This window comes from Scophthalmus maximus, chromosome 17 (genome assembly GCF_022379125.1).
Source record: "Scophthalmus maximus strain ysfricsl-2021 chromosome 17, ASM2237912v1, whole genome shotgun sequence".
In the NCBI taxonomy this organism is placed as follows: Eukaryota; Metazoa; Chordata; class Actinopteri; order Pleuronectiformes; family Scophthalmidae; genus Scophthalmus; species Scophthalmus maximus.
In genome coordinates this window covers 5,225,050-5,248,603 of record NC_061531.1, presented here as the reverse complement: position 1 = coordinate 5,248,603, position 23,554 = coordinate 5,225,050, and the positions used below count along the sequence as shown (strand labels likewise).

General features: G+C 45.2%; 3 protein-coding genes and 1 long non-coding RNA gene across 6 annotated transcripts in view; 1 reads left to right on the top strand and 3 right to left on the bottom strand.

Annotated features, from left to right (window-relative positions):
- Positions 1-52: 52 nt before the first annotated feature.
- rpsa (ribosomal protein SA) lies at positions 53-2,768 on the bottom strand. The gene is made up of 8 exons (XM_035614816.2): positions 2,614-2,768; positions 1,806-1,977; positions 1,587-1,705; positions 1,073-1,318; positions 685-813; positions 417-576; positions 276-299; positions 53-189 (listed from the first exon to the last, which is right to left on the bottom strand). Exons 1-8 carry the CDS (start codon positions 2,731-2,733, stop codon positions 95-97), a joined length of 1,065 nt encoding a protein of 354 aa, XP_035470709.1. The 5' UTR covers positions 2,734-2,768; the 3' UTR covers positions 53-94.
- A 952-nt stretch (positions 2,769-3,720) lies between these two features.
- On the top strand, positions 3,721-6,704 carry LOC118288579. The gene is made up of 4 exons (XR_004785893.2): positions 3,721-3,905; positions 4,637-4,779; positions 4,955-5,085; positions 5,238-6,704. It is a non-coding gene; the product is annotated as an uncharacterized LOC118288579 (long non-coding RNA).
- On the bottom strand, positions 3,972-10,271 carry LOC118288571 (mitochondrial glycine transporter A). 2 transcript variants are annotated; one of them, XM_035614826.2, is made up of 8 exons: positions 10,136-10,271; positions 7,810-7,941; positions 7,088-7,212; positions 6,792-6,876; positions 6,475-6,654; positions 5,232-5,400; positions 4,919-5,079; positions 3,972-4,755 (listed from the first exon to the last, which is right to left on the bottom strand). In XM_035614826.2, the coding sequence occupies exons 2-8, from the start codon at positions 7,822-7,824 to the stop codon at positions 4,633-4,635; spliced, it is 858 nt and encodes a 285-aa protein (XP_035470719.1). In that variant the 5' UTR covers positions 7,825-7,941; positions 10,136-10,271; the 3' UTR covers positions 3,972-4,632. The 2 variants fall into 2 exon arrangements, with proteins under 2 accessions (XP_035470719.1, XP_035470718.1); XM_035614825.2 differs by lacking the exon at positions 10,136-10,271 and adding an exon at positions 8,945-9,325.
- Positions 10,272-10,476: 205 nt separating this feature from the next.
- Positions 10,477-23,554, bottom strand: part of LOC118288546 (myosin-9) — a 31,956-nt gene continuing 18,878 nt past the window's right edge. For both annotated transcript variants that reach the window (XM_035614775.2, XM_035614776.2), the window contains 32 exons: positions 23,321-23,464; positions 23,104-23,199; positions 22,719-22,990; positions 22,367-22,540; positions 22,014-22,187; positions 21,753-21,867; positions 20,416-20,603; positions 19,283-19,404; positions 19,093-19,162; positions 18,803-18,963; positions 18,410-18,518; positions 18,177-18,308; positions 17,844-18,050; positions 17,586-17,723; positions 17,301-17,424; positions 16,980-17,151; positions 16,592-16,804; positions 16,294-16,438; positions 15,984-16,190; positions 15,751-15,855; positions 15,333-15,485; positions 14,946-15,194; positions 14,584-14,796; positions 14,278-14,490; positions 13,991-14,152; positions 13,766-13,894; positions 13,551-13,639; positions 13,340-13,463; positions 13,009-13,217; positions 12,632-12,740; positions 12,214-12,386; positions 10,477-12,077 (listed from right to left, as the gene is read on the bottom strand). In XM_035614775.2, coding sequence (XP_035470668.1) covers positions 11,972-12,077; positions 12,214-12,386; positions 12,632-12,740; positions 13,009-13,217; positions 13,340-13,463; positions 13,551-13,639; positions 13,766-13,894; positions 13,991-14,152; positions 14,278-14,490; positions 14,584-14,796; positions 14,946-15,194; positions 15,333-15,485; positions 15,751-15,855; positions 15,984-16,190; positions 16,294-16,438; positions 16,592-16,804; positions 16,980-17,151; positions 17,301-17,424; positions 17,586-17,723; positions 17,844-18,050; positions 18,177-18,308; positions 18,410-18,518; positions 18,803-18,963; positions 19,093-19,162; positions 19,283-19,404; positions 20,416-20,603; positions 21,753-21,867; positions 22,014-22,187; positions 22,367-22,540; positions 22,719-22,990; positions 23,104-23,199; positions 23,321-23,464 — 4,997 coding nt within the window. In that variant the 3' untranslated portion in view covers positions 10,477-11,971. The remainder of the gene's footprint in view (positions 12,078-12,213; positions 12,387-12,631; positions 12,741-13,008; positions 13,218-13,339; positions 13,464-13,550; positions 13,640-13,765; positions 13,895-13,990; positions 14,153-14,277; positions 14,491-14,583; positions 14,797-14,945; positions 15,195-15,332; positions 15,486-15,750; positions 15,856-15,983; positions 16,191-16,293; positions 16,439-16,591; positions 16,805-16,979; positions 17,152-17,300; positions 17,425-17,585; positions 17,724-17,843; positions 18,051-18,176; positions 18,309-18,409; positions 18,519-18,802; positions 18,964-19,092; positions 19,163-19,282; positions 19,405-20,415; positions 20,604-21,752; positions 21,868-22,013; positions 22,188-22,366; positions 22,541-22,718; positions 22,991-23,103; positions 23,200-23,320; positions 23,465-23,554) is intronic.

Here is a 23,554-nt window from a genome sequence, read left to right as displayed (position 1 = left end):
AAGTTTGATGTTGAGATAGAAGTAAATTTCAAATGAATCAATGGAATAACAGTCAAGTGTAACAAACACTTTTATTGTTGCCAACGTCAGTGGTTTAAGACCAGTCAGAAGTGGCACCACCCCAGTCAGATGCCTGGGCAGTAGGAGCAGTGGACCAGTCCTCTGTGGCAGGCTGAGCGCTCCAGTCCTCTGCAGGGGGAAAATAAGAACTTTAGTTAATACAGCTTATGATTAGATAATTTGTATTCATGTAGACTCATCAGAAAGAACTGTACCTGTCTTGACAGCAGGGGCAGCAGCTGTAACAAAGACACAAGAAATGTTTAAACAGCAGTTCATTGCCAAAACATTGGTGACCCAAATCCTGCTTTACAATGTTTGGATACAAGTTGATTAAAACAGACTAGTGAACTTACGTGCAGGGAACTGCTGGATGGGCACAGACGGCACAGCAACGCCCTCGGACCAGTCGGCTACCTCAGGCTGAGTGAACTCCGCTGCAGGGGCGGTCCATTCACCCTGGAACTCCTCCTTTACAACGGCCTTCTCAGCCAAAGCCTGCTCCTCCTTCTCAATCTGCAGTGAAAATATGGAGCATTACAGTGTGCAACCAGACATGTGTGACCTCAATACAGCAACATCAAGTTACTGTCAATTTGACATGGCATGTCAAATTTATCTCACCTCCTCAGGGTCCCTGTAGAAGTATAGATCAGGCATGACCTCCCATGGGTGCTCCCTGGAGATGGTTCCCCTCATCCTGAGAACCTCCCTGGCCAGCATCCACCACATCAGACCCACAGAGTGGTTACCCTGTAACACCATGAAAACACTGGTTAAAAAGCTGCCATCGCATTATGCCTCGATCATTTCATGTCCATAAAGTACACCTTTTGTTGCAAGACCTCGACCCATTTCCCTCCGTGGTTCAGAAAGGGTGGGTCAAAGGCCAAGCATATTTCTTTGGCACACATCCTACACCCAGCACTGCACAGACAGGATAGCACCGGGCTCTAACAGTGTGCGGAGTGAAAGGATTGGGTGGTTACAGGTTTTGTTCCGCTGATCTCACCTTGTTGTTACAGGGGATGGCAATGTCCACGTATCTCAGTGGGGAGTCTGTGTTGCACAGGGCAATGGTGGGAATGTTGACGTAGGAAGCCTCAGTCAGTGGCTGATGGTCAGCGCGAGGGTCTGTCACAATCAGCAGGCGGGGCTCCCTGAAAGCAGCCTGGATCTGATTGGTGAATGTACCAGGGGTGAAACGGCCATGGAAGGTGGTGGCACCGGTGGCAGAGGCGAACTTCAGCACCGCTCTCTTGAAGTGTACAGAGAAGAAGGAGGTTACACTCAAAAATCTCACTTAAAATCTAATGCTCACTTTCATTCAACAAATTTTACTGTGGCTCAGGTCACTATCAAACTCCAGTCATGGGACACGCGTCCTAATGGTGTTAGCGAAAACCCGGCCAGCTTACTCTTGCACTCTTCCGACACCTGAACACCGACGTCGGTGCCCGGCTTTAACAGAGCGCGTGTTATGGATCACGTTTGTGATGTGATTTACAGGTAGTCTTCCACTTTACCTGTCCGGTGTTCCTGGAGGAGATGACGCACACATCAGCTGGGTTCTCAATGGCAACAATGGCCCTGGCCGCCAGCAGCAGCTTCTCCCAGGTCTTCTTCAGGTTAATGATGTACACACCTGGAGATTTGGGGGGGAAGCACAGTAAAAGAATTACTATACTATTCTGGAAAAAAACAAAAACCCTGAGTGACTTCAACACCACAGTGAAGGCGCTCACCGTCGCTTTTCCTCTTGTAGACATACTGCTCCACCTGGAAGTCCAAGTTGGTGCCTCCCAGGTGGGTTCCTGCGGCCAGGAACTTCAGCACATCCTCCTCCTTCATTTGAAGGACATCCAGACCTCCGGACATCGTGACCGCTTTCCCTGCGTTACGAGTGAGTTGGGAGAGCTGAGGGAGGACAACAAAAAAAAAGGAAAACGTCACTCAATCAGATCAGGTTAGTTTCACATTGTTAACTTATAGTGAACAATCGGTTGTAATTAAAGACTGAGATTGAGGGCCTTACTCAATGCATCAAACTATTTGCATGTCACAAATCGAACAAATGTATTTTTGTAAGAGATCAACATGTTGAGGAAAGCCGGGCTTCGTGGTTGATGTGAAACCTGGAGCGGTTGAGGCTTCGGCGTCTCGATCAATGGCGAAACGAGCATTAACTCAGGCGCCCGGCTACGCAATGGCCTAAAAAGCGTGAAATCCTCACCGGTGCATAAAATGTGCACACGGCGATTCTGTTATACTCCCGTGATGAATATGTTTATCATCATATTTCGCTTGGCTAAGCCGCGACTCCGAAGTATTTGTCGCTCGGCACGAGGGACGGCGAGACGAGCGCGTGGCAGCAGCTAGCATGTTAGCTACGGACGTTAGCAGAGTATTAAACGGTAAAAGCAGCCGTTGGAGACGCGACAGGTTTGATTACTACCGTCCTGCTATTAGATTACCCAGCAACAACACACTTCCTTTGCGTCCCGGGGGCATTTTAAGGCGTTCAGAGCTAAATTTGTACAAGTTGAATCTCACCACGAAACAACGCCGTATGGAAGTCTGACCAGACGACGGAAAAAGAGGGCGCTGGAGGGAAATGACGTGGTATTTATACCAAATTTCCAAGCGTGTGATTGGTCGCTTATTGTGAATCATGGGTTGCCGCAGTACTGCAGTGTGGCCGCTAGGCGGATGTGTCCCGCGGGAGGGATAGGTATGCCATATTAAGACAATGGAGATGGAAAGACCATATTAAGACAACGCCGAGACGGCACGGCTCCTCGGCGGAAAACTGACATGTGTTGCAACCGTGTTTGCCTGAGATAAAGAGTTCCAGGCAGAGGGATCACAATGTGTACACGCATTACACAACGAGTTGATGAATTATTTCAATGGAACGTGTCCTTAGTGCAGAAAGCCGTGTATGATATATCCTCAAATCCTGTCAGGACACTACAGGCCCTAATAACAGGAGACTGGACAGACACAGGCAGATGACTTAGGTTAGCTGCAAATGATGGTGTGCTCATTCAAAACTTGGGGTTTTGGGTGAAAGTCAAGGACATTAGAGTCCATGGATTACAAATAAGGTCAAAAAGTGGAGTGGGGCATGTGTCCCATGAGGGGCTGACATGTGTTGGAGTTGTTTTTTTGGGAATAGTGCTGGAAATACAAAACAGAGTCTGTTGGCCTTGTGTGTCACCCTGAGCGCTTCGTAGTCATTTTATCATTTCCTCTGTCAGAGACACGGGCAATCAGAATTTTTTCTTTTTAAACTTACAGACATCTCATCTCAGAAATCTCATTTAAAATGATTCTTCAGTCAACAGTGTAAAAAAGGCATTGGATGTGACACAGTGGTGCACGGCCCGTTGAAACGTGTCACAGAAACAAGGGCCACTGTCCTGTATGTTCTTCAGACTGCACATACACTTTTTTAACAATGTATAAACTTTAGTAAACATTGATTTCCCCTACGTTAGATGAATAATTAACGTGTGTCTATTTCAGCAGACAGATAATCAGATAATCAGTTTAATTTCTCACTTCAGCCTGACCCTCCGGTGTGCCTTGTCCTTATTTCCTATTTGCTGTAATATCACCACTCCCCCTCTGCCGCTTATCTCTGTCTAACAGCGCCGTGACAAGTCTTTGGCCTCTGTGTTCTGCAGCAATATGCTGAGCAGTTTTTGGGAAATAACTTATTTTTATGAGCGGTAATCCGTCTCGCCACTGCTGTCTGACCAATATATAATGAATAGAAAAAGGAAAGAAAAAAAGGGATTCATGGGATATAGTTGCCATGTATCCATGACATCATTTCAGAGGTAAGCCATTGAAAAAAAAATGGACAAAAAAAAGAATTTAGTCAAGATTCATGTTCCACACAGATATATTGTGCATCATTTTTTATTTTATCTTTCAAAAGATCATATATCAAAGCAAAAAAATGTATATTTCAAGGCAGATTAATGTACCGCGAAGCACGTTTTATTTCACAAAAAAATATATCGGGATATAAATAACACTGTGTTATAAGAAAGGCAGCCTCTCCAGGTTCCACACAAAGAACTGCAGAGGTTAAAGTGCATTACAGACGTCTGAGCTGAATCTGGGACACCGTCCTGATGACTGCAGTCTTTTTGAAATCACATGGATACGACTGTGAAAAAAATAGTCACAGGGATTCACCCAGCATGTAGTGTCAGTGACGATCTAAATACTCATAGTGCGATAGAAAATCATTAGTGTGTCAGTATTATTTTCTTAAATGTCCCATTGCACAGTCCAAAAGTTGGATTCTTGAACTTCAGCCATAACCCAGTGCAACTCTTCAAAGAGAAAACTCTTTGCAATGCACGTTCGCTCATTTAGACAAGTGTACGCGCTCTTTGCTCACCAGTCAGCAGCTTGGAAAATTTTTAAGTCCTCGAATGCCTTTGACGCTCTTACGAGCAACTCCACTGCAGCAGTGCCTTCCTCCCCACATATTGCCGCCGTCATACAGTGCCTTGACTTTAATTTCTTCTTTCTTTCGCTCATCACCGTTTCCCCTCAGGACTTCAGTCCGACGTGTGCCATCATATTCTCATACACCGTCCATGTCATGGCGGCCATCATGGTCCTCCTCAGTGACCGAGGAACTGCCCCTCTGAAGAAGCCCTGGATCCCGTGTTCCTGAGAGCGCGGACAAGCACGGGGGTCAGATTTGATCTTTAAATGATTCATGCAGCTCTGTGCTTCAACTCAAAAGAAACTGAAATTGCGACTAGCAAGATAACAAAAAGCATCAAAAGTTTCTGAGCCGACAATCTGAGTGAAAGGGGAGCGAGACAGTTACCACATAGATGCATCTGATAGCCTCTGTCGTTCTCAGCTGCGGATTCACTTGGACCTGTGTCTTGACCACGTCGGCAGGCTGAGTGATCACGGAGGCCAACACACCCGCGAGGATCCCGCAGCCGAAGTGAGCCAGGGCAGCCGACGGAGAATCGCCGATTTCTTAAAGTAAGACGGGCAGTGGGTTCATTCAAAAAGTACATTAAAGACAGTTACCTCTTTAGCAGCTTTAAAAGGTAAATATTATTCAAGCACCTTTTTACACCAAGTCATTATGCACCTCTCTCTCTCTCTCTCTCTGGGCCGATACTCACCTTTAGGCAGCGAGGCCTTGGTCTGGCTGTAGAACATGACGTAGATGCCAGAGAAGGGAACGTCTCTGAGGAGCGTTGCCGTGACGCCAGAGAACAGAGCGGCAGGTCCCTCAGTCTGACACACACTGCGCAGAGCCCCGACCACACTCCTGTAACCGTACCTGCCACACTGACACACAACCATACACATATTTAAAATAAAGACAACACCAAGATAAAACCACGTCAAACAAAGCCCTCCTGAATGTGAGAGGTATAAAAAATCATGGCATTCTGATGTTTGTCTCCTTTTTGATCTTTATACTCATTTACAACAACAAAAAATGTAATAAGACAAACTAATAGATGCCTTCTATCTTTTGTCTGTGCACGCAGTTTCGTGGATATCAATTGGATCCTAGTGGGTTAAACAAAGACTGCCGATAAGCTCAGCTAATTTGAAAACAATAAATTCAAAAAAAGTTTTATAAGAATTCATTTTAAAGTTGAATTCACATATTCAGTCAGTAAAAACACAGTCATCATATGGTTGAGGTCAGCCCTGTGATGGCCACACACACACTTGTTATAATATCAGAGTTTCTGCTATATAACTGGAAAACATATATTTTAAACTTATTTCTTATGATTTGTGGCTGATCAAGTGTTTTAAGGCCCTGCTCAGAGTCTCTTAATATTGTGTATGAGCTGATACCGAGTTCAATCCCATACTAAACTTACTTCACGTAGGTGTTGATGAAAGTGCCTGTGTATCTGACACAGTAAAGTAACACAGCCGTAGACTGGTTAATCTAACACACCTTGGTTATATAAGCTTTTTGCTCCAAAAACTGGAGGTCATGGCCCGTTATCTTAATTTATTTTTTATGATACGAATGAAAGTTCACTTTGGAGAACCCCGTCCCTGACAGTGACGTTAAGGGAAACGCTGAGACATCTCACTCTGTTGGATTTGTTGGAGCAGCAGAAAAACCCAGTTGATTTCTGTTTGTACAGGTCTGTTAGAGAGTGGTGGTTCTTCTCTCAAAACTTATCTTTACAGATGGTCTTGTTCCAAATCAGCTAACACCGCCTAATGCAAAAATGAGGTGTTAAATAACAACCAACTTGAGTTCACCTGACCGAGCTATGGAGGCACATCTGACCAAAGAAAGTTACAAACTGCAGGTTTAAGTCACGGTACTGTTTTTTTAGGGATAAAACAAAGAAGGTGCCGAACACACACACGCAGGCCTGTGCTTACTTCAAAGCGCGTCTTGATGACAGTGACTGGCAGCATGAAGACCCCTGCCACCGTCCGGGCCCCTCCTCCCAGCAGCACGGCCCCCATGGCCCCCGGAGTGCTGTCCTGGAAGAAGTGCTGCTTCAGAGAGTAGTAGGTGCTGAAGTAGAGCCCCACACCCGGGATGGTCCGAGCAAAGGACTGGAAGATCAAATGCACGAGAGAGCAGAGTCAGAAAAGGGGGAACATCTGAGGCAGGTTTGATTTGTTGAAGACTTTCAATTAGAGGGGTGGATGGAGAAAATGTGTGGTTGCGAGTAGCCAGGTGGGATTCTAACCGGTGAAACTCCTTTCCACAGTCCCAGCAGCCTCTCTGTCCGCACCACGCTCATCAGCATGGTCACCATCCCCACTCTGCCCGAACTGAAAGAGCAACACTCAGATGAGCCGACGGGAAGGTGACCGATGGTAAATGATCAGCACCGCTCGCATGCGGGACCCATGTGCTTGCATGCGTGATGATGCAAGGTTTAGCTGAGTCCAAACTTACGGTTGTGTTTCGTCCAGTCAATAAGGCAATTTTTGGAGATAACTGCGTACGCGTGTTTAAGTGTGTCAGTGTACACAGACTCACCCGGGCTGCCTGCCGCTCTGCAGCGTCTGCAGACGGGTCTTGACCAGGTCAAGGGGCTGGAAGAGCAGCGTGGAGCAGGTCCCACTGAAGGAGCCACACATGAAGGCTTTGATGGCTGGGTGAGCCTGGGGAGGGCATCATAAACAGACACAAAGGGAGTGAAGAAGCATGGAGCACCCTTCGAGAGCTGCATCAGGTAATCGATTTAATCGATTAGTAATCGAATAATAAATCTAATCGCCAACTATTTTGATAGTCGATTAATCGGTTCAAGACTTCAAAAAGTCTCAATTGTCTGATTTCAGCTTCTTCAATGTGAATATTTTCTGGTTTCTTTGAAGATATTTTGATGTGTGGACAAAACAAAACATCATGTTGGAGTTTGGGTTAACACGATCGACTTTGTTCACAATTTTATGACATTTTATGAACCAAAAAACGAATCGAGAAAATAATCTACAGATTAATCGATGATGAAAATAACCGTCAGCTGCAGCCCTACATCGTTCCCTTTAATATGTCTCGTCAGGAAAGAGGGGGTATAAAAGGGCATAAAAGGGCAAGCGGTGTGACACAAAGATGTCAGGATTCTCTGACCTCGAGCTAGTTATGTAACGAGGTTGTTCCCCCTGCTCAGACCATATAAGGATGAAAAGAAGAAAAACCTCTACTGACTTATATCAGGTAAAAAAAAAAAATAACATTAAGAATAAAAAACTCACCAGTGAAAACTCCATAGTTCTTCAGAAGATGCTTGAGTTATTTATTTTTTCCAACACACTCTGTTTGTCCTCCCCGTCAGTCCTGTCACTCGGCTGCGGTCCACTCTCAGATGTTGCGAAGGCAAATCACAGCTACAGGGACGAGAAATGAATTAGTGACAAACTGCTCATGGAGAATCCTCTCCAGATGATGTGCACTGTCCTGCTGTCTGTGGCAGGCTGCTACTGATGACACACACTCACTCACTCACTCACTCACACACTCACACTCACACACACACACACACACACACACACACACACACACACACACACACACACACTAATATACAGACCACCTGACTGAAACTGTGCTTCCCATTTGCAACCACCTGACTCGACACGCCGCTTTTCATTAACTGACCACAGATCATCCTGCCGAATATTAAGGTGGATTGGGCGTTTGTCGTCCCCACTGCATGTTTTCACGTGAGTGTGAACACATGATGAACTAATGCAGCGTGTGTGTGTGTGTGTGTGTGTGTGTGTGTGTACTTGGCTTTCTATAATTGTTAGATACAATTTTGATTCGAAACCATCGTTGTGAGGACATTTTTACCGGTTCTCACAACATTAGAGGGCTGTTCCAGGGTTAAGACTTGGTAAAGGTTAAAGGTTAGGATTAGGGTTAAGTATGTATGTAGTTGTGATGGTGAAGGTCAGGGTAAGGGGCGAGGGAATGCATTATGTCATTGGAGGCCGTCACAACTGTAGTCACACAAGAGAAAGTGTGTGTGTGTGTGTGTGTGTGTGTGTGTGTGTGTGTCCCACATCTGCAGGTTTGGCTACAGTATGTCTCCCTGCAGAGACGACAGTGACGACACCTTCTCCCTCTTTCAACGAAAGAGAGTAGTTATAATATAAAACATGATCAACAGACCGACTGCATCACCTTGGCAAACCAATGACTCCATCGAGATTTGACAGTTTAAACGGACAGATTCAGCTCAAACATCATTACGCTGTATGATCTTGACATCGTGGTATTATGTGGAGATACTGAAGTTGTTACACTGTGTCACGTCAACGTGTGGTGCAAAATCACATCAATTCATATATAGTAAAACACAAATCTTGAGGGTGTGTTCCGCCTTACATTCAGTGCAGCTTGGGGAGGGTGTTGCGGAGACTGATCGCACAAGTCCGAAGCCATTAAACGAACAGACGGTACATCCGGTCGGTAGGAGACGGTAAACGATAATTAAAACAATATTAAAATAAATTAAATGCCTGACAGGTCTCCGGTGATTTAAGAGGCGGTCTTCTTCTTCCTCCTATAACCGGGCAGCCGGTCCTCGCCTTAATATTAGGCTGCAGTGAAGTTCACTCCGGAAAAACAAAACGGCAACGAGTTTAAAACAACAAATCGTTCAGACCGAGGAGAGATGAGCACGGACCGCAGCTCTGTGCAGCGACACGAGAACCGTCCTTCTCTCCAGTGAAACTTTCCACCGGCCGGTTCCTGTTCGACGACGCAGCCCCGCCCACACAGACAGCAGCAGCTCGATTCCGATTGGTTAACCAGCGCCGTGACCGTGACGCGACAATCCAAAAACGGAACTACACTTCACAAAAAGTGCGTGAGAGGTTCAATGACCACAATCCAAAAATCAGCCCGCGCCTTCTCAGTTTCAGTAAAACAAACGTGTGCGTCGTGGGGCAGCAACACTGTACCTGTACCCACAACTTGAAGGTGTACTCACTGTATCTCTCTTTTTATTTAAATGTCTTTCTCATAAAAAAGGTTTATATTTCGAACAAGATAGACAGTTTCTAATAAACTATATTCAGTGATGGAACACAAATGTACCATATTCTCACATCCAATATGAATTCATGAAACAGTATGTTTGTATTGTATTTAAGCAAAAAAGCAGTCACAGTTCACATTGATACCTTTACTATATACAATTGTATTACTGTTATAATGTTTTATGTGTATGCAGCATTTCGATAAGTAGTTGTTCGAGCTGGAAATAATTTAACATTTCCACACTGCTGTTCAGATCATTCATAGGATTACAGCATATTTTTAAGCTCATTTATTTTCTTTAAATAAACATTTATAATATTGAAAATGCCACTATAGATGTCGAGTAGTAGAGTAAAAAGTATAATATTCCTCTGACTTGCAGTTTCTAAAGTTTTTAGAACCAGAAGAATAGAAAAAAAAAGTAAAAGTACTGGTCCTTGGTAGCTGTATTTTTTGTAAATATATATTCATTTACTCTCCACCACTGACTATTAAATACCACTTAGTTCTGTTAATAAAAACTGAAATATTTACAGCTTCCAGTTTCAATTATGTCCAAGTCATCGTTGCTTGTCATGTCATAACTATGTTCTGTTGAAAATCTGCACTAAAACAGAAACATGACAATACGAGTGATACGAAAGTTTTCAGTTTTCGTCATCATTGTTTACAATGTTTTACTCTATGGTGAAAACCGGTTCGGACCTGTTCATGGATAACCCTGACTGCCCCCTGCTGGCGACTGTGTATCATAAACAACAACTTTGCCTGTGAGGAGTCAAACCTGACCTAACCCATCTCCTAACCTCTGATCTCTCCAGTTAGAACATCTGAAAATAAAAAAATATGAAATAAAGACACAGGTGGTGAACATGTAGCAGTTTAGGAAGCCTCTTTAATTGCAATAATACCAACATACATGATACCACAACATGATTTCCATTCCAGAGGTGCAGTCAGACCAACATTACAAAATCATTGAGGAGAGGCAGTTTTTCCTCTTTTTTTTTTTGTTAAGATTTCCTTTGTCTTTAAGTGCGAAAGATGTGATCCTTTTAATTGTGAACCGTTTCCTCTCACTTCCCAGCAGTGTGAGCCAAAGCCGCCCATGGGCACAGCCTGTGAGGGGGTTTGCATCTTTTTAGAACTGTTCACTTGGTACGTCTACTCGATGCGGGCCACATTATCAACTCCCCATGTTTGAATGAAGCCCTATAGGCCAGTTATTGTATAGTGTACATCGATTCGAAGTTCCTCTGTACGGTCCTACATCCTGAATCTGCCTTTTGTTTGGAACGACCTGGGCCCATCCTCCCTCAACAAGCTGTGCCCTGAGAATACAGTGTGTTCTGTGAGACGTAAACTACCCCCCCCACCACCCCATTAAACTTTACCCTGAACATTAACGAAAAAACACTGATAGTGATAAACATAAAAATCAATACATGTCCAGGAAGAAGCCAACAACCCTGCCCAGTAGAAATTCTGCTGCTTTTAAGGCCTTTAGTGTGAGTTGGCAGCATGTGCGCCTGCTGCATGAGCGTGTGTACAGTCTTTTCGAAAACTTCCCAAGCTTCTCCCTCACTGTTTCAATTAAAGACACAAATGCAGTGGTTTATGATGTCGAGGCTAAAAGTGTTTTTTTTTAGTTTTTTTCACATCTGTGCAAAATTAAGATCTTTCAGCACAGTCGCCGTCAAATGCCTTCAGAATGAGTTTCCAATTGTTACCTGAAATCTGCCTCAAATTTACTACATGAATTGTGTGTATCAGATTATTAAGCCCAAAAGCGTAGTCTCGAGTGCTAACTGCAGCTAAATCAATAGAATACATTTCAGCATATAAACCTTCATTATAAACTGAGGCGAGAGCGCAAGCGTAATAAACATGAAGCACTTCCATTCTTAACCATTATAAAAACTTCTGCATAAAATACAATTCTATAGTTCGAGATATTACTTTGGTCCCCTTCCAATAATCGGTCTTCATTCATGTATACTTCTTTGTTTGCTCGTTCTTCAATTAGAAAAATAGATCCTAAATCAGGACTATCCTCACTGGAATGTTTCCTTATAAAAATATCGCTTTCTTTTTTTGTTTTTCCCAGAGAATGAAAAATGATGCAAAAGAACAATTTGGCCCAAAAAAATAATGCATGTGTTTGTCAGCATGTGATTGTCCGAGTTTACTGGCATCTGCATGTGTGTTAAGAATGTGTAGATTGTCAATGTTAAAGATGATCGGACGTTTGTGTGTGTGTTTGTTTGCACTCCTCTCTGTTCAGCAGGTACAGTGATGTGTGCTCATGTGTGTATTTGGGTCTGTCTATTTACGATGCAGTTCTAAGAAGTCAAGTTGCGCGGTGGATGTTCATTCGGGTTTGGGCTCGGACGTCTCGGTCTTGGGCTCGCTCTCCTCGTCACTCTCAATGCCGGCGCGGGGAACAGTGCGGCGCACGGTGAAGGGGAGATCGCGCCTGAAACGGAGAGGAAAATAAAGTGAGCGGACGAGGCCTGAGATAATATCTTGGCACTTCTTACAGTAAAAAGCCATTTTAAATGATGTCCCACACTTCCAACAGATCTACGCCTCTAAAGTCGCGTTGCCCACACCTGAGCTTGTTCTTGAGGGTGGTGACTTCACGGTTCATGGCGTCTGCCGACTCGGTGGCATCCTCAAGCTCCCTCTGCAGTTTCCTTCGGCTGGCGTTGGCTCTCTGAGCCTCTTCCTCAGCCTCCTCCAGCTGACGCTTCAGCTGCTTCATACGAGAGTTCAACTTGTCGACCTGAGAAGAAAAAAAGTACCATTCTCATAGACATAGGCTTCAAAGATGCAAAAGCTGATATTCATAATATAAGATACGTTTTTCCAGCTGTCTACCACTTTATGACAGGGTTTTAATCACGACTTTTTTGGATTTGGAAAATATTGACATTACACCAATAATAAAACAATCAAGGCAATCAGAACACAGACAACGTTGAGCTGGGATGATTAGGAGTTTGACCACTGTGATAGAAATCCTCTGACCTGGTCCTTGTACTGCTCGGTGTTGCGTCTCTCGTCATCCACCTGAAGGATGACTTCCTTCAATTTTTTCTCTGTGCGTCTCACAAGTTTGGTGGCACCCTGCCTCTCCCTGAGTCAAGAGTACAGCACCGATCAGGCTAAAGACCCAACAAAATACAACACATTGCTGGCCAGTGGTGGAGGAAGTACTTAGATCCCTAACAGAAATAAAAGTAGCACTTCAAATATAAAAACACTCCTTTCATCATATGTTTTTGATTTGTAAAAACTTCCACCACTGGTGAACAATGACACTTTTCCACGCATTCATTATAAAAGCATGTCTTTTAGTGATTGAAGTCTATATAATCTCTCAGTTCCACGGCTGAGGCCTTCACCTGGTCTCCATGTCCAGCTGTTCCTCCAGCGCGGCGATCTTTGCCTCCAGGGCGGACAAGTTGGCCTTGTACTTGGACTTGACCGTTCCCTCCAGCTCCTGCAGCTTCAGTTTCAGATCCTTGTTCTGGCGCTCCAGCTGGGAACGGGCACCTTCCACACGCTGGCAGGTGCTGCGCTCGGCCGTCAGCTCCACATTCATCTGGTCGGACTAAACAAGCGGAACGGGGACTCTTCAGTTTTGGCTCATCTTAACTTCTTAAACGAGGCATTTCACACGGAACAGCTCATAAAAACCTGTGCTGATGATGTGTATAACACAAGCTTACAGACCTGCAGCATTGCCTTCTTCAGCCTGTCGTTGGTCAGCTCAGTGTTGCACTGCTCCTCCTCCAGCTCCTCCTCCAGCTGAGCAATACGAGCCTCCAGCCGTCTCCTCTCCTCTGCGACCTGAGCACTGAGAGGCAGACGGAAGATGGGTGGGTGAATTATCATGTAATGCACACACCTGGTCATTTTTACTGAGAATGAAAGGAGTTCTTACTTCTTGGTGGCCTGGTTATTGATCTCATCCTGCAGCTCATCTCTCTCCTGCATGGCCTGTCGCCTCACTCGCTCTGCAGCTGCCAGCTCCTGCAAAGCACCACAGAGAGGCTCATTTAGTTGTGACACAGTTTCATTGAAAGCATAAAGAGTTTAGGTTTGCTACAAGAAAGAGAGGAGTATAGAAGAGAAGGCGGAAGAGGTGTATGTGCCAACCTCATGCATCTGGATCATCTCAGCCTCCATGCCCTTCAGCTTCTTCTCAGTCTCCTTGCTCTGGGCAAGGATCTCCTCCCTGGACATGCGAGTGTCCTCCAGCTCCCGGCAAAGATCCTTCATCTGGGCCTGAGGAGGAGAAAACGGTCAGAAAGACTGAGTCAGACTGGGAGCAATCCACATTCTAAATATTACAGAGTAGATGTGGATGGTTGATGAACTCACTTGGAGTTTCTTCAGCTGCTTCAGGGCCTCGTCGCGGCTCTTGTTGGCCATGTCGATGCCGGCCTCCAGCTCCTTCAGGTCCAGCTCCAGCTTTTTGCGAGAGGCCACGGCTGCAGAACGCTGCTTCCGTTCGTCCTCCAGCTCCAGCTCCATCTCACGCACCTGACGGAGGCACAACTCATTTTAGCCATGTGCCACACTAAGACAGACCGGGAAGCGATTTCCCACAGGAAGCAGACAACAGTTACCATGTATCTGAGTGGGTTCAATCTATAACCCATCGGTACCTGTTTGACCAGAGATCTCTTCTTCTCCTCGCCCATCTCATCGCGTCCTGCCAAGTCTCTGTCATACTGGGCCTTCATTGCCTGCATGTTGACCTCCAGACGCAGCTTGGCGTCCTCTGTGGCCTGCAGCTCGTCCTCCAGCTCCTCCAGCTGAGTCTTCATCTCTTCCAGCTGCTGCTCCATCGCACGTTTAGACTTCTCCAGCTCGTGGACCTGAATGGGATGGGAGGTTGTAATGAGCACAATGGTATTATAACCAGACCACACAGGCACAAACACACCTGCAAAAACATTTTCCTGACTTACATTCTTGCCGGCATCATCCTTGGAGGATACCAGGTCCTCCATTTCAGCCCGCAACAGTTTGTTGTTGCGGTCCAGTTCTTCCTTAATGTCCATCAGAGAGTCCAGCTCACGGGTTAAAGCCAGCGCTCGGGTGTCCTTCTCACGGGCCTCGGCTTCAGCTCGGTCGCGCTCCTCTGCGTAGCGGGCGGAGATGTTCTTCTCCTCTGCCAGCATCTAGAGAAAGTCAGGGCGAAGCGTTGAAGGTTTGCGACGCTCAAATGAAGACATACATGTGATATTACTTCCCTCAGATCCTATTCCTGAAATGGGTTAATCACAAAAAATTGATACCAAAATATATAACACCGCATTAACAGTCTGACCTGGTCAAACTTCTTCTGCTTCTTCTCCAGGTTAGAGACGATCTGTCGGAGGTGGTCCTGATCGACCAGCAGGTCGTCCAACTCTTGCTGGATACGCGTCTTGGTTTTGTCCAACTTGTCGAAGGCAGCACATTTCTCCTCCAGCCGCTGGCCTGTTGCCTCCAGGTCCCTCTGCATCTTCTTCTTTCCCTCCTCAGCCGTCTCCAGACACCCTGCATCCTGCTCCACCCTCTTCTTCATTTCGGCAAGCTGTATGGAAAGAGCTGGTGTCACTCGAACACTGGGAGGTGGATGTGCTTCAAAAATTAAGTCTTTAGTAGAAGCCACGGCATGTTTCTGAGCTCCTGGCCTGAATCAGCATATCTGAGGGACATATTCATGTTTTACCTGCGCCTGCACAGTCTGAAGCTGCTTCTCCACGTTCTTCTTGGCAGACTCTTCCTCCTCCAGCTGTTCTTTCAGGTTGTTCTGTTCATCCTCGAGCTGGCGCATACGTGTGCCCAGTGACAGTTTCTGGCGCGTCTCTTCCTGGAGCAGTTCCTGTTGTAAACATGAACATATAAAAGCTGAATAATAAGAAAGAGGTAATTTTATTAAAAGCGTTTCAAACCTATGTTCCGGTACTCTTCTTGTATTTTATCTTGTTTACCTTCTTATTTCATTTCTCCCAGGGGATCAATCAAAGGTACATCTTCACTTATGTTATCCCAAACTCCTCAAGGATTAAGGAGTAACTCATTTATTTGTTACATCTATGATTACACAGCAGGGTATAAACATTCTGTGTGTGTGTGTGTGTGAATACCTGAACATCCTGCAGCTGGGACTCCACAGCTGAGCAGTCTTTGGTTGCTTTGATGGATTTTCCCTCCACCTCACTCAGCACGCTGTTGACAATATCCAGTTCAGCCTGTGGACGAAGGACAACAAATGAACCACTGAACAGAAGGAAAAAAAGTAATCTAATATCTGGTACATTCTATACATATTGATAAATACTAAATCAAATTCTCCACCAACTAAGTCAAAGAGCTGTACCTGCAGTTTTGAGAGTTTCTCAGCCTGCTCCAGCCGCTGGCGCTCGCTCTCTGAATGTTTGAGCTGCAGCTCCTGAACCTGGACTTCAGCCTTCTTCCTACGGTGCTCGGAATCACCTTTGCCCTGCATCAGCGTCTGCATCTCAATCGCCAGCTCGTTCCTCTCTGACTCCAGGGCTTGCTTGGCCTTCTCCATTGAAACTTTGTTCTGAAGGGATGGTCAAAAATACGAGTGGTTCGCTGAAGTCATGTACATTGAGGAGAAAAGAAAATCCTTGAGTGGATAGAGGCTCAGAAAAGAGTTTATTTACCCTCTTAGCCTGTTCCAGCTGCTCATTGAGCTCATCGAAGGCCTGGCCGTGTTTGTGTCTTATCTCAGCCAGCTGCTGTTCGTGGACTTTGGCCTCTTCATCCAGAGTCTTTTTAAGATGTGTCACCTCTGTCTCACGCTTGGACCTGAGGAGGCAGAGCAGATGTTTATCCGCTTGTGTCAAGATGTACAACAGACATTAACATCATGGAACAGGAGGATAGATAGAATATATTAATGGTTATAATATTATATATAATATTTGACTGTTGTAGCTATCCCAGGACCAATATGTCTACCTCAGTTCTTGCTGGGCAGCAGTGGAGTCCAGAGTGTCCTCTAACTCGGTCTTGAGGGCCTCCAGCTCTTCTCCCAGGTCCCGGCGGTGTTTCTCTGCCTTGGCGCGGGCCTGCCTCTCCAGCTCCAGATCCTCCTGCAGCTCAGAGAGCTGAGCCTCCAACTCACGGATCTTTTTCTGGGCCAGGTTCTTCTGCGCTGCCTCCTCCTCAATCCTTAAAGGGAGGAATAGGTCGGCAGAAATTAAGAAACAGAACAGGAGCTGAGGAATCTTTATCAAATCCATCTATCATCTGTTCAAATAAAATGGCCTGATTACTGCTACTGGCAAATTGACCAAAGGTATAGAGCGACAAAAAAAAACTATGAGCCAATAATGTTTAAACAGACCTGGCCAGAGCTGCCAGGAGCTCTTCCTCCTTTTTGGCTAGTTGTGCACGGAGCTCAGCAATCTGGGCCTGCAGCTCGGCAATCTGGTCGTGTATCTCAGTGACGTCGCCCTCAATTTTGCGTCGGTTCTTTTCAAGCTCCTGGCGCTGCTTCTCCTCCCTGCGCAGGCGGTCTGACAGAGGAAAAGAACAACTGTCAAATGTTAGGCAGGAAAAAAAGATGCTAAAAGTTGGAAGCTGTGATAACGTCTTGTTCTGATTAGACATTAGTGTCAACCATAATGCATGTTACTGTATGTCCCCCATCAGGCTCTCTTCTTACCCTCCAGGTCTGTTATCATGGCCTCGTGTTTGTTTTTGAGCTTCTGCAGGCTCTTGGATTTCTCCTCCTCCTCTGCCAGATTGGTGGTGAACTCAGAGATCCGCTCCTCCATCAACTTCTTTTCCTGTGTTGCCAAACATGGTAAACAACACATTTAGTGAGTGATGGCACAGTTTAATTAGTTATTATAAGGAACACAAGGCTCAGCCTTCTTCCTACGGTGTAGTAGTCATCACAAGTCTAATTAACAAATCACACAAAGATTCTAGTCGCTTTATTTCTAACCTTGTTTAGTTTGTTGTTCTGGTCGTCTAGAACCATGACCTCATCCTCGATCTTCTTCATCTTGGCCTCCAAGGTGACCTTCTCCAGCTGGAGCTTCTGTCTGGCCGCCTCCTCCTCATCCAGCTGCTGTTCCAGGTCCTGTGTACAGAGAAATGAGGGTAAGCTGGGAAATATCAAACAATAAGTTCCCTTCAAAGTGTTTACAGTGCGTATGTATCAAAATAATGGGTGGAGAGCGAGTCAACGTTCTCTACTTACTCCAATGTTTTGCTGCATCTTCTTTTTCTCTGATGTCAGATGAGAGGCACGCTCTTCCTCCTCCTCCACACGGGCTTCCAGGTCGTGGAGGATCTCCTCCAGCTCCTGCTTCCTGGCAGCCAGGCGGGCTCTCATCTCCTCGGCCTCCGCACATAGTTCCGTTTCTGCTTGAAGCTGCTCCTGCAGGGCCATCTTCTCAGCACTCAGCTGCAGGCATAGTAAAAAGACGACTTTAACAAGGATAAACAGCACCTATGACATTCAAACAAAGCGCCCTCATTCATTTTCAACTAATATATTGTTGTGCTGTGTTTATTCTACATTTCATGTTACCTGCTGTTGTTTTTCCTCCATCTCCTGAAGCTGCTGCTCAGCATACAGATGCTTCTCCTTTACTTTAGTCAGCTCATCATCCTTGGCCTGCATCTCCTCCTCCTGTCTGCTGACTTGCAGCAGAGGCTTCACCTGAGGACAAAGTAGTGGGAAACAAGGGGAATTAGAAAAAACAAAGATAAAAAAGCAAGGTAAGCGAAATGTTGGCCGAGATGTAGGAGACCGAGGTTCACCTTGGTGAAGAGCCTCCACCACTGCCAGTTCCTGAGTTTGAGGTAGGCGGCACAGTTTCTTTGGATCACCTTCATTGCAGTCAGTTGCTGCTGTCTCTTGGCAAAAGCCCTGCAAGGCAATATTACAGTCACATCTCATATTACCAAACTTAAACCCTTATTATACAACAATAAATAAGTTATTTCCCTTTATTCAGTTGCTTATTAACACTTTTTTTAAAAGCATCTGAGCAATAAAGGCTGAGATCCTGAGAATTATCAAGTTCAAGTCTGGATGTTGAGCTTTTTGAAATGTTATCACTCAAATCATGCTCCTCATTGTTTTGTCAGGAGCTTCTGAACCTGATCCTGATACCAGTACAGTCAAAGTGTGTTGTGACCGTCTTTTCTTACTTGCGGGCCACGTAGCCTCGGCACCAGGCCTGGAAACTGATGATGATGTCTGTGATCTTCATGTCTCTCTCCTCCTCCAGGTGAGCGAGGACACCTGCTCGGAAGAAGACTTTACTCTGGCCGATCCGGTACAGGTTCGGATCCAGCTCCAGGCTTTTGATCTGACGGGACAGGAAGTGCAATGATCAATCACATTGTAGAGTTGATTTTTATATACAAATATATATATTTTTTATATATGTATTTTCTAGATATCGTGCAGCTCAGTAAGAATTTTGAGGACCCGTTACCATGAGAACACAGGCCTGCTTTCCATCCATGAAGCCCTTTGGGATGGCGTTGGGAGTGAGGATTTCATACCTGAGGGAGGGGCAGATGATGGTTTTTTCCACAGATGAAAAATAGCCCCTTGTGTGGCGCATTTACAGCAAAAAAATTAAATATTAAAATGCAATGGGAACAGTGTTGTTATTCTATTACCTCTGTCTAAATTCCTGGAATACGATGCGGTTGGGGAAACCCTGTCTGCAGATACGGATCCCCTCCAGCACACCATTACACCTCAGCTGGTCCAGAACCAGGTGGGGGTCCAGTTTACCAGCCTGTGGAAGGGGAACAGTTATTTTGGCAAAAGAGAGAAACAATTATCCTTTTTCAACAAATATTGTCCAGAAATTAGAGGAACTAAAACTCAGGAATTAAACTCCGGAACCCTTCTGCAAATTTCTGTTTGCAACCACTTCTGAGGATCAGCGGTAATGGATTTAAGCTGTAATGGATTTTGAAATGAAGGCAAAAATCAGGAAACTGAAGGATTTGTTTACGGTTGCCAGACTTGTGGCAAGAATTACTTGATGTAATTAAGGAATGAGTAGATTCTCAGAGGAAGTAATAAAGACTGAAAACTCCAAAGCACGATGTGCTGAATGACTGATGGTCATTTATTCCTGTGTTCGATTCATAACCGACATGTAATGTTCTCTCCTTCACTCACTTTTTTCTACTGCACTTTTCACTCTCTAGCTCCTTTCCCCTCAATCCGACTTCGCGCTCATCTCCACTTGCAACCATGCTTTGGACGGTGCCAACTGTCAATCACACTGTATCAACGCCCCAATGCATACGGTGCTTTATATGACTCCAACTGACACCACCATTTACAAAATGAACATCATGCTGTATTGAAAAGGACTTGAAACTAGAGATTGAGATCATAACTCCTCAAGATATGTTTACTCACGTAATAAATCAAGTGAGAAAAGTCATTTTCTCATAGACTTCTATAGAAACACTTATTTTTGCAACCAGTGAGTCACCCTCTGCTGGTCGTTCAAGAGAATACAGGTTTCAGGCACTTAAGCATTGCCTTCATTTTCCGGACACAGTGACTACATCCATTTTTCTATAGTCTATGACCCTAATTGAATGCCTGGGTAGTTCTTTGTTTTATGAATGAAGTTATAAATGCCATGGCATCTGTGTTTGACCAATCAGTGATGGTCACTCCTGCAAGGTTTTTTGTGCATTAGGAGGAACTAAATTAGTGCATGGTTCCTTTACAGATTTAGAGTTCCTCAAAAAGTCCCCCCGATAGGGCACTATTTCTCTGATACCTTTTTCTCATGGTTGGGGATGATGCAGCGCACAAAGTTTGGGTTGGTGTTCCTCAGAGTGGCCATGAGCTTGGACAGCTGCTCCTTGTACAGCTGGCCCACCGTGCGGAACATGCCCTTACGGGGCTTAAAGGCACCAGGCATCTCGGACATGCCGGACACCTTATCCAGACCCACAATGCGGTCCACTGAAAGAGGAATACAGAAGAGAGAAATGGAGAGGGGAAAGACATTATGCAACAACTCAGTGGGATTTAATTCAGTTATTCAAATATGTCACCGGGCAAGCTCAAACCAAATGCATGTCACAAGGAAGAATGAATATGAGCATTGTCTCTCCACTGTCTCTTGGTCAACACGCACCAGGAAAGAGTAGAGATGGGACCAGTGACACACCAAACAAACACCTAGTGAATGTGAAGGAAACAGAAATCCAGGAGGATGACAGAGGAGAGTCGCACAAATCCAGTGAAGAGTGGAAAGGTTACACACCATAACAAAACAAAATGTTCAGTGCAATGAGTGAAGTGGATTTGTCAACTGTTAACACTGGCAGTTTGTAGTTCTCTGGGAGAAACTGTGTGTTGGGTCTATTAAATATACGTGTGTGTGTGTGTGTGTGTGTGTGTGTGGCAACAAATGTTGGTGCTTGCTCTTTGTGGTGACCAAAAGAAAAAAAACAAACCAAACCCATGCAGTATATACCCATTGCTGCAGTACCCATGACCAACACCAGGAGTCCCCAAATAACACTATTACACAGAGGGAGAGAAGGAGAGTTCAATGACAGAGCAACAAGTGCCAACTGAGATGACCAGGAGATTTTGTTGCAGAACACAAGAGCTGGTTAAAGACAATGAAACAACAGACAAAATGTACTGGCATTTGTTTTTTCGGGGAAGATCTTTTTAGGAGAAAAGGGGGCAGAGAGGATTCACAGTGTAAATAAGCACATTTTAAAACAGACAACGGGGGAAAGAGGGAAATTACAAAAATGTAAAAGAAACCTCATCACCTGAGTCTGAGTGTAGAATAGGAAAACGCTGATAAAAATAGGCTCTCTGACAACTGTGTACCTCTGAGGCCCAGTTAAAGAAAAAGATGACAGACAAAATGGGGCCGTACAGAGGAAGAAATGGATGGAAACAAATGGGAGTTGACAGGGTAAAAACATAGGTCCACGCACCAGACAGTAAAAGAGAAAGAGAGAACTATGAAATGCAAAACAGGAACAGGAAGCAAACGCAAAATATAATTTTCCCATATCAAGGAACTGTCTCAAGGGAAGTAGTGATTCCAAGCTTGCAGCAACAAGTTTATCATCAGCCTGAACTCACCATCCCTCCAGAGTTCAGAGACAAACTTGTCAGTGGACTGGTTGAGCAGTGAAGCCACGTTGTCATTCAAGGGGTCCATGTTCTTCATCAGCCACTCGTCTGCCTTATAGTCCACCTGAGGGGTGATATTAGGCAGGAATCGAGACATTTTTCCTCACACATCTTTTGGAGATGTTACAAAGTTTGAGCACTGGACAAATCAGGTTGTGCATCAGAAATGCATTAATGAGAACGCATCATAAACTTCCTCTGCATGTTTACCTTGCCGGCATAATGGATGACACAGAAGTCAGCCTCGTCCTTGAGTTTCTTGGGTTTAATGAACTTGGGGTGTCCGCCCTGCTCCTGATGCACCTTCTCCACAAAGGTCTTGTCCGTGGCCTTGGGAAACCAGCACTCTTCGTCCAGCAGAGCGAGAATACCGGGGGGACTGGTCTGGAAACAAAGGAAAGGGGGCAGATCTTAATGCATGAAACATAAAATATAAAACGATGGAGGAACAAAGATCAAGTACAAAAATGAATTATCTCATTTTAAATAAGAGGGACCCTAATGATTTGTCAAATAAAGAAGTAAAAGTAGCTGGACTGATAAGTGAAACTGGGAAAACTCACAGGTTTCTCAATGAGGTCAATGCAAGGCTGCAGGTCGAGTCCGAAGTCGATGAAGCTCCACTCGATGCCCTCCCTCTGGTACTCCTCTTGCTCCAGGATGAACATGGTGTGGTTGAAGAGCTGCTGCAGCTTCTCGTTGGTGTAGTTGATGCATAGCTGCTCAAAGGAGTTCAGCTAGAGGGACAAGAAAAAAAAAATAAAGGTTACAAACACTTGTGATCAACAGCACAAACAGAAATGTGGATAAGATTTTGTCTGATTTTTGACACATAGTTGTACATCCAAATTGTTATGTGCGACAAGCTACACTGCGATGCAGGCAAGTCATTTACAGTTTGCCTCACTGGTTTACCTCAAAGATCTCAAAGCCAGCGATATCCAGGATGCCGATGAAGGAGGCCCCCTGTCTCTTGGTCTTGTCCAGGGCTTTGTTGATCCTCATGACGAGCCAGCGGAACATCCTCTCATACGTGGCCTTGGCCAGGGCCTCCACGGCAAACTCTGCCTGCTCCTGGGTCTGGGCCTTCTGGACATAGTCTCTGCCAACCTTGATCCTGGGTGACAGGATGGCTCTGGTGAAGTCTGTGACGTTCATGCCCATGAGGTGGGACACCTTCTGGGCGGCTGGTGCAGATGAAATGCAGGGAGGGAGAGAAGAGGGGGAGGAGGGGCAAAACAATGAGATTTGATGATGCAACAGCAGGATCATCAACTGTTAAGGTGCAGAGGGTTTTTACTCGTGTTGTCAGGCATGGAGGCCTGGTCTGTGTGCCGCTCCTTTTTGAAGGTCAAGTTTCCCAGCTGCAGTACAGAGGCCACCACCTTCAGCATGCCTGCAAAAGAAGAGAACAAAAAAAAGAGCAGAAACATAGTTTTATGTTCCATGGACAATATGTACAATGGCGAAGTTCCACAAAAAAATGTTGTTTTAAAGTAATTGGCTGTCTGCCTCACCTATCTGCTCATCCTCTGGGATACTCATGATCCTCATGGCCTCCAAGGTCTCTGAGAACAGATCCTTGTCCTGCTGCCCAGGAATTGTGACGTTCCCATTGGAAAGGAAGCGGTAGTTGTTGTAATTTTCAAGCAGAAGTTCATCTGAGAGGAAATTATGGCAGTGAGACAAATGGCAAAAGAAACAAAAAAAAATAACTTGCAACATGGATGGTTTCAGAAGCATCATTGCTA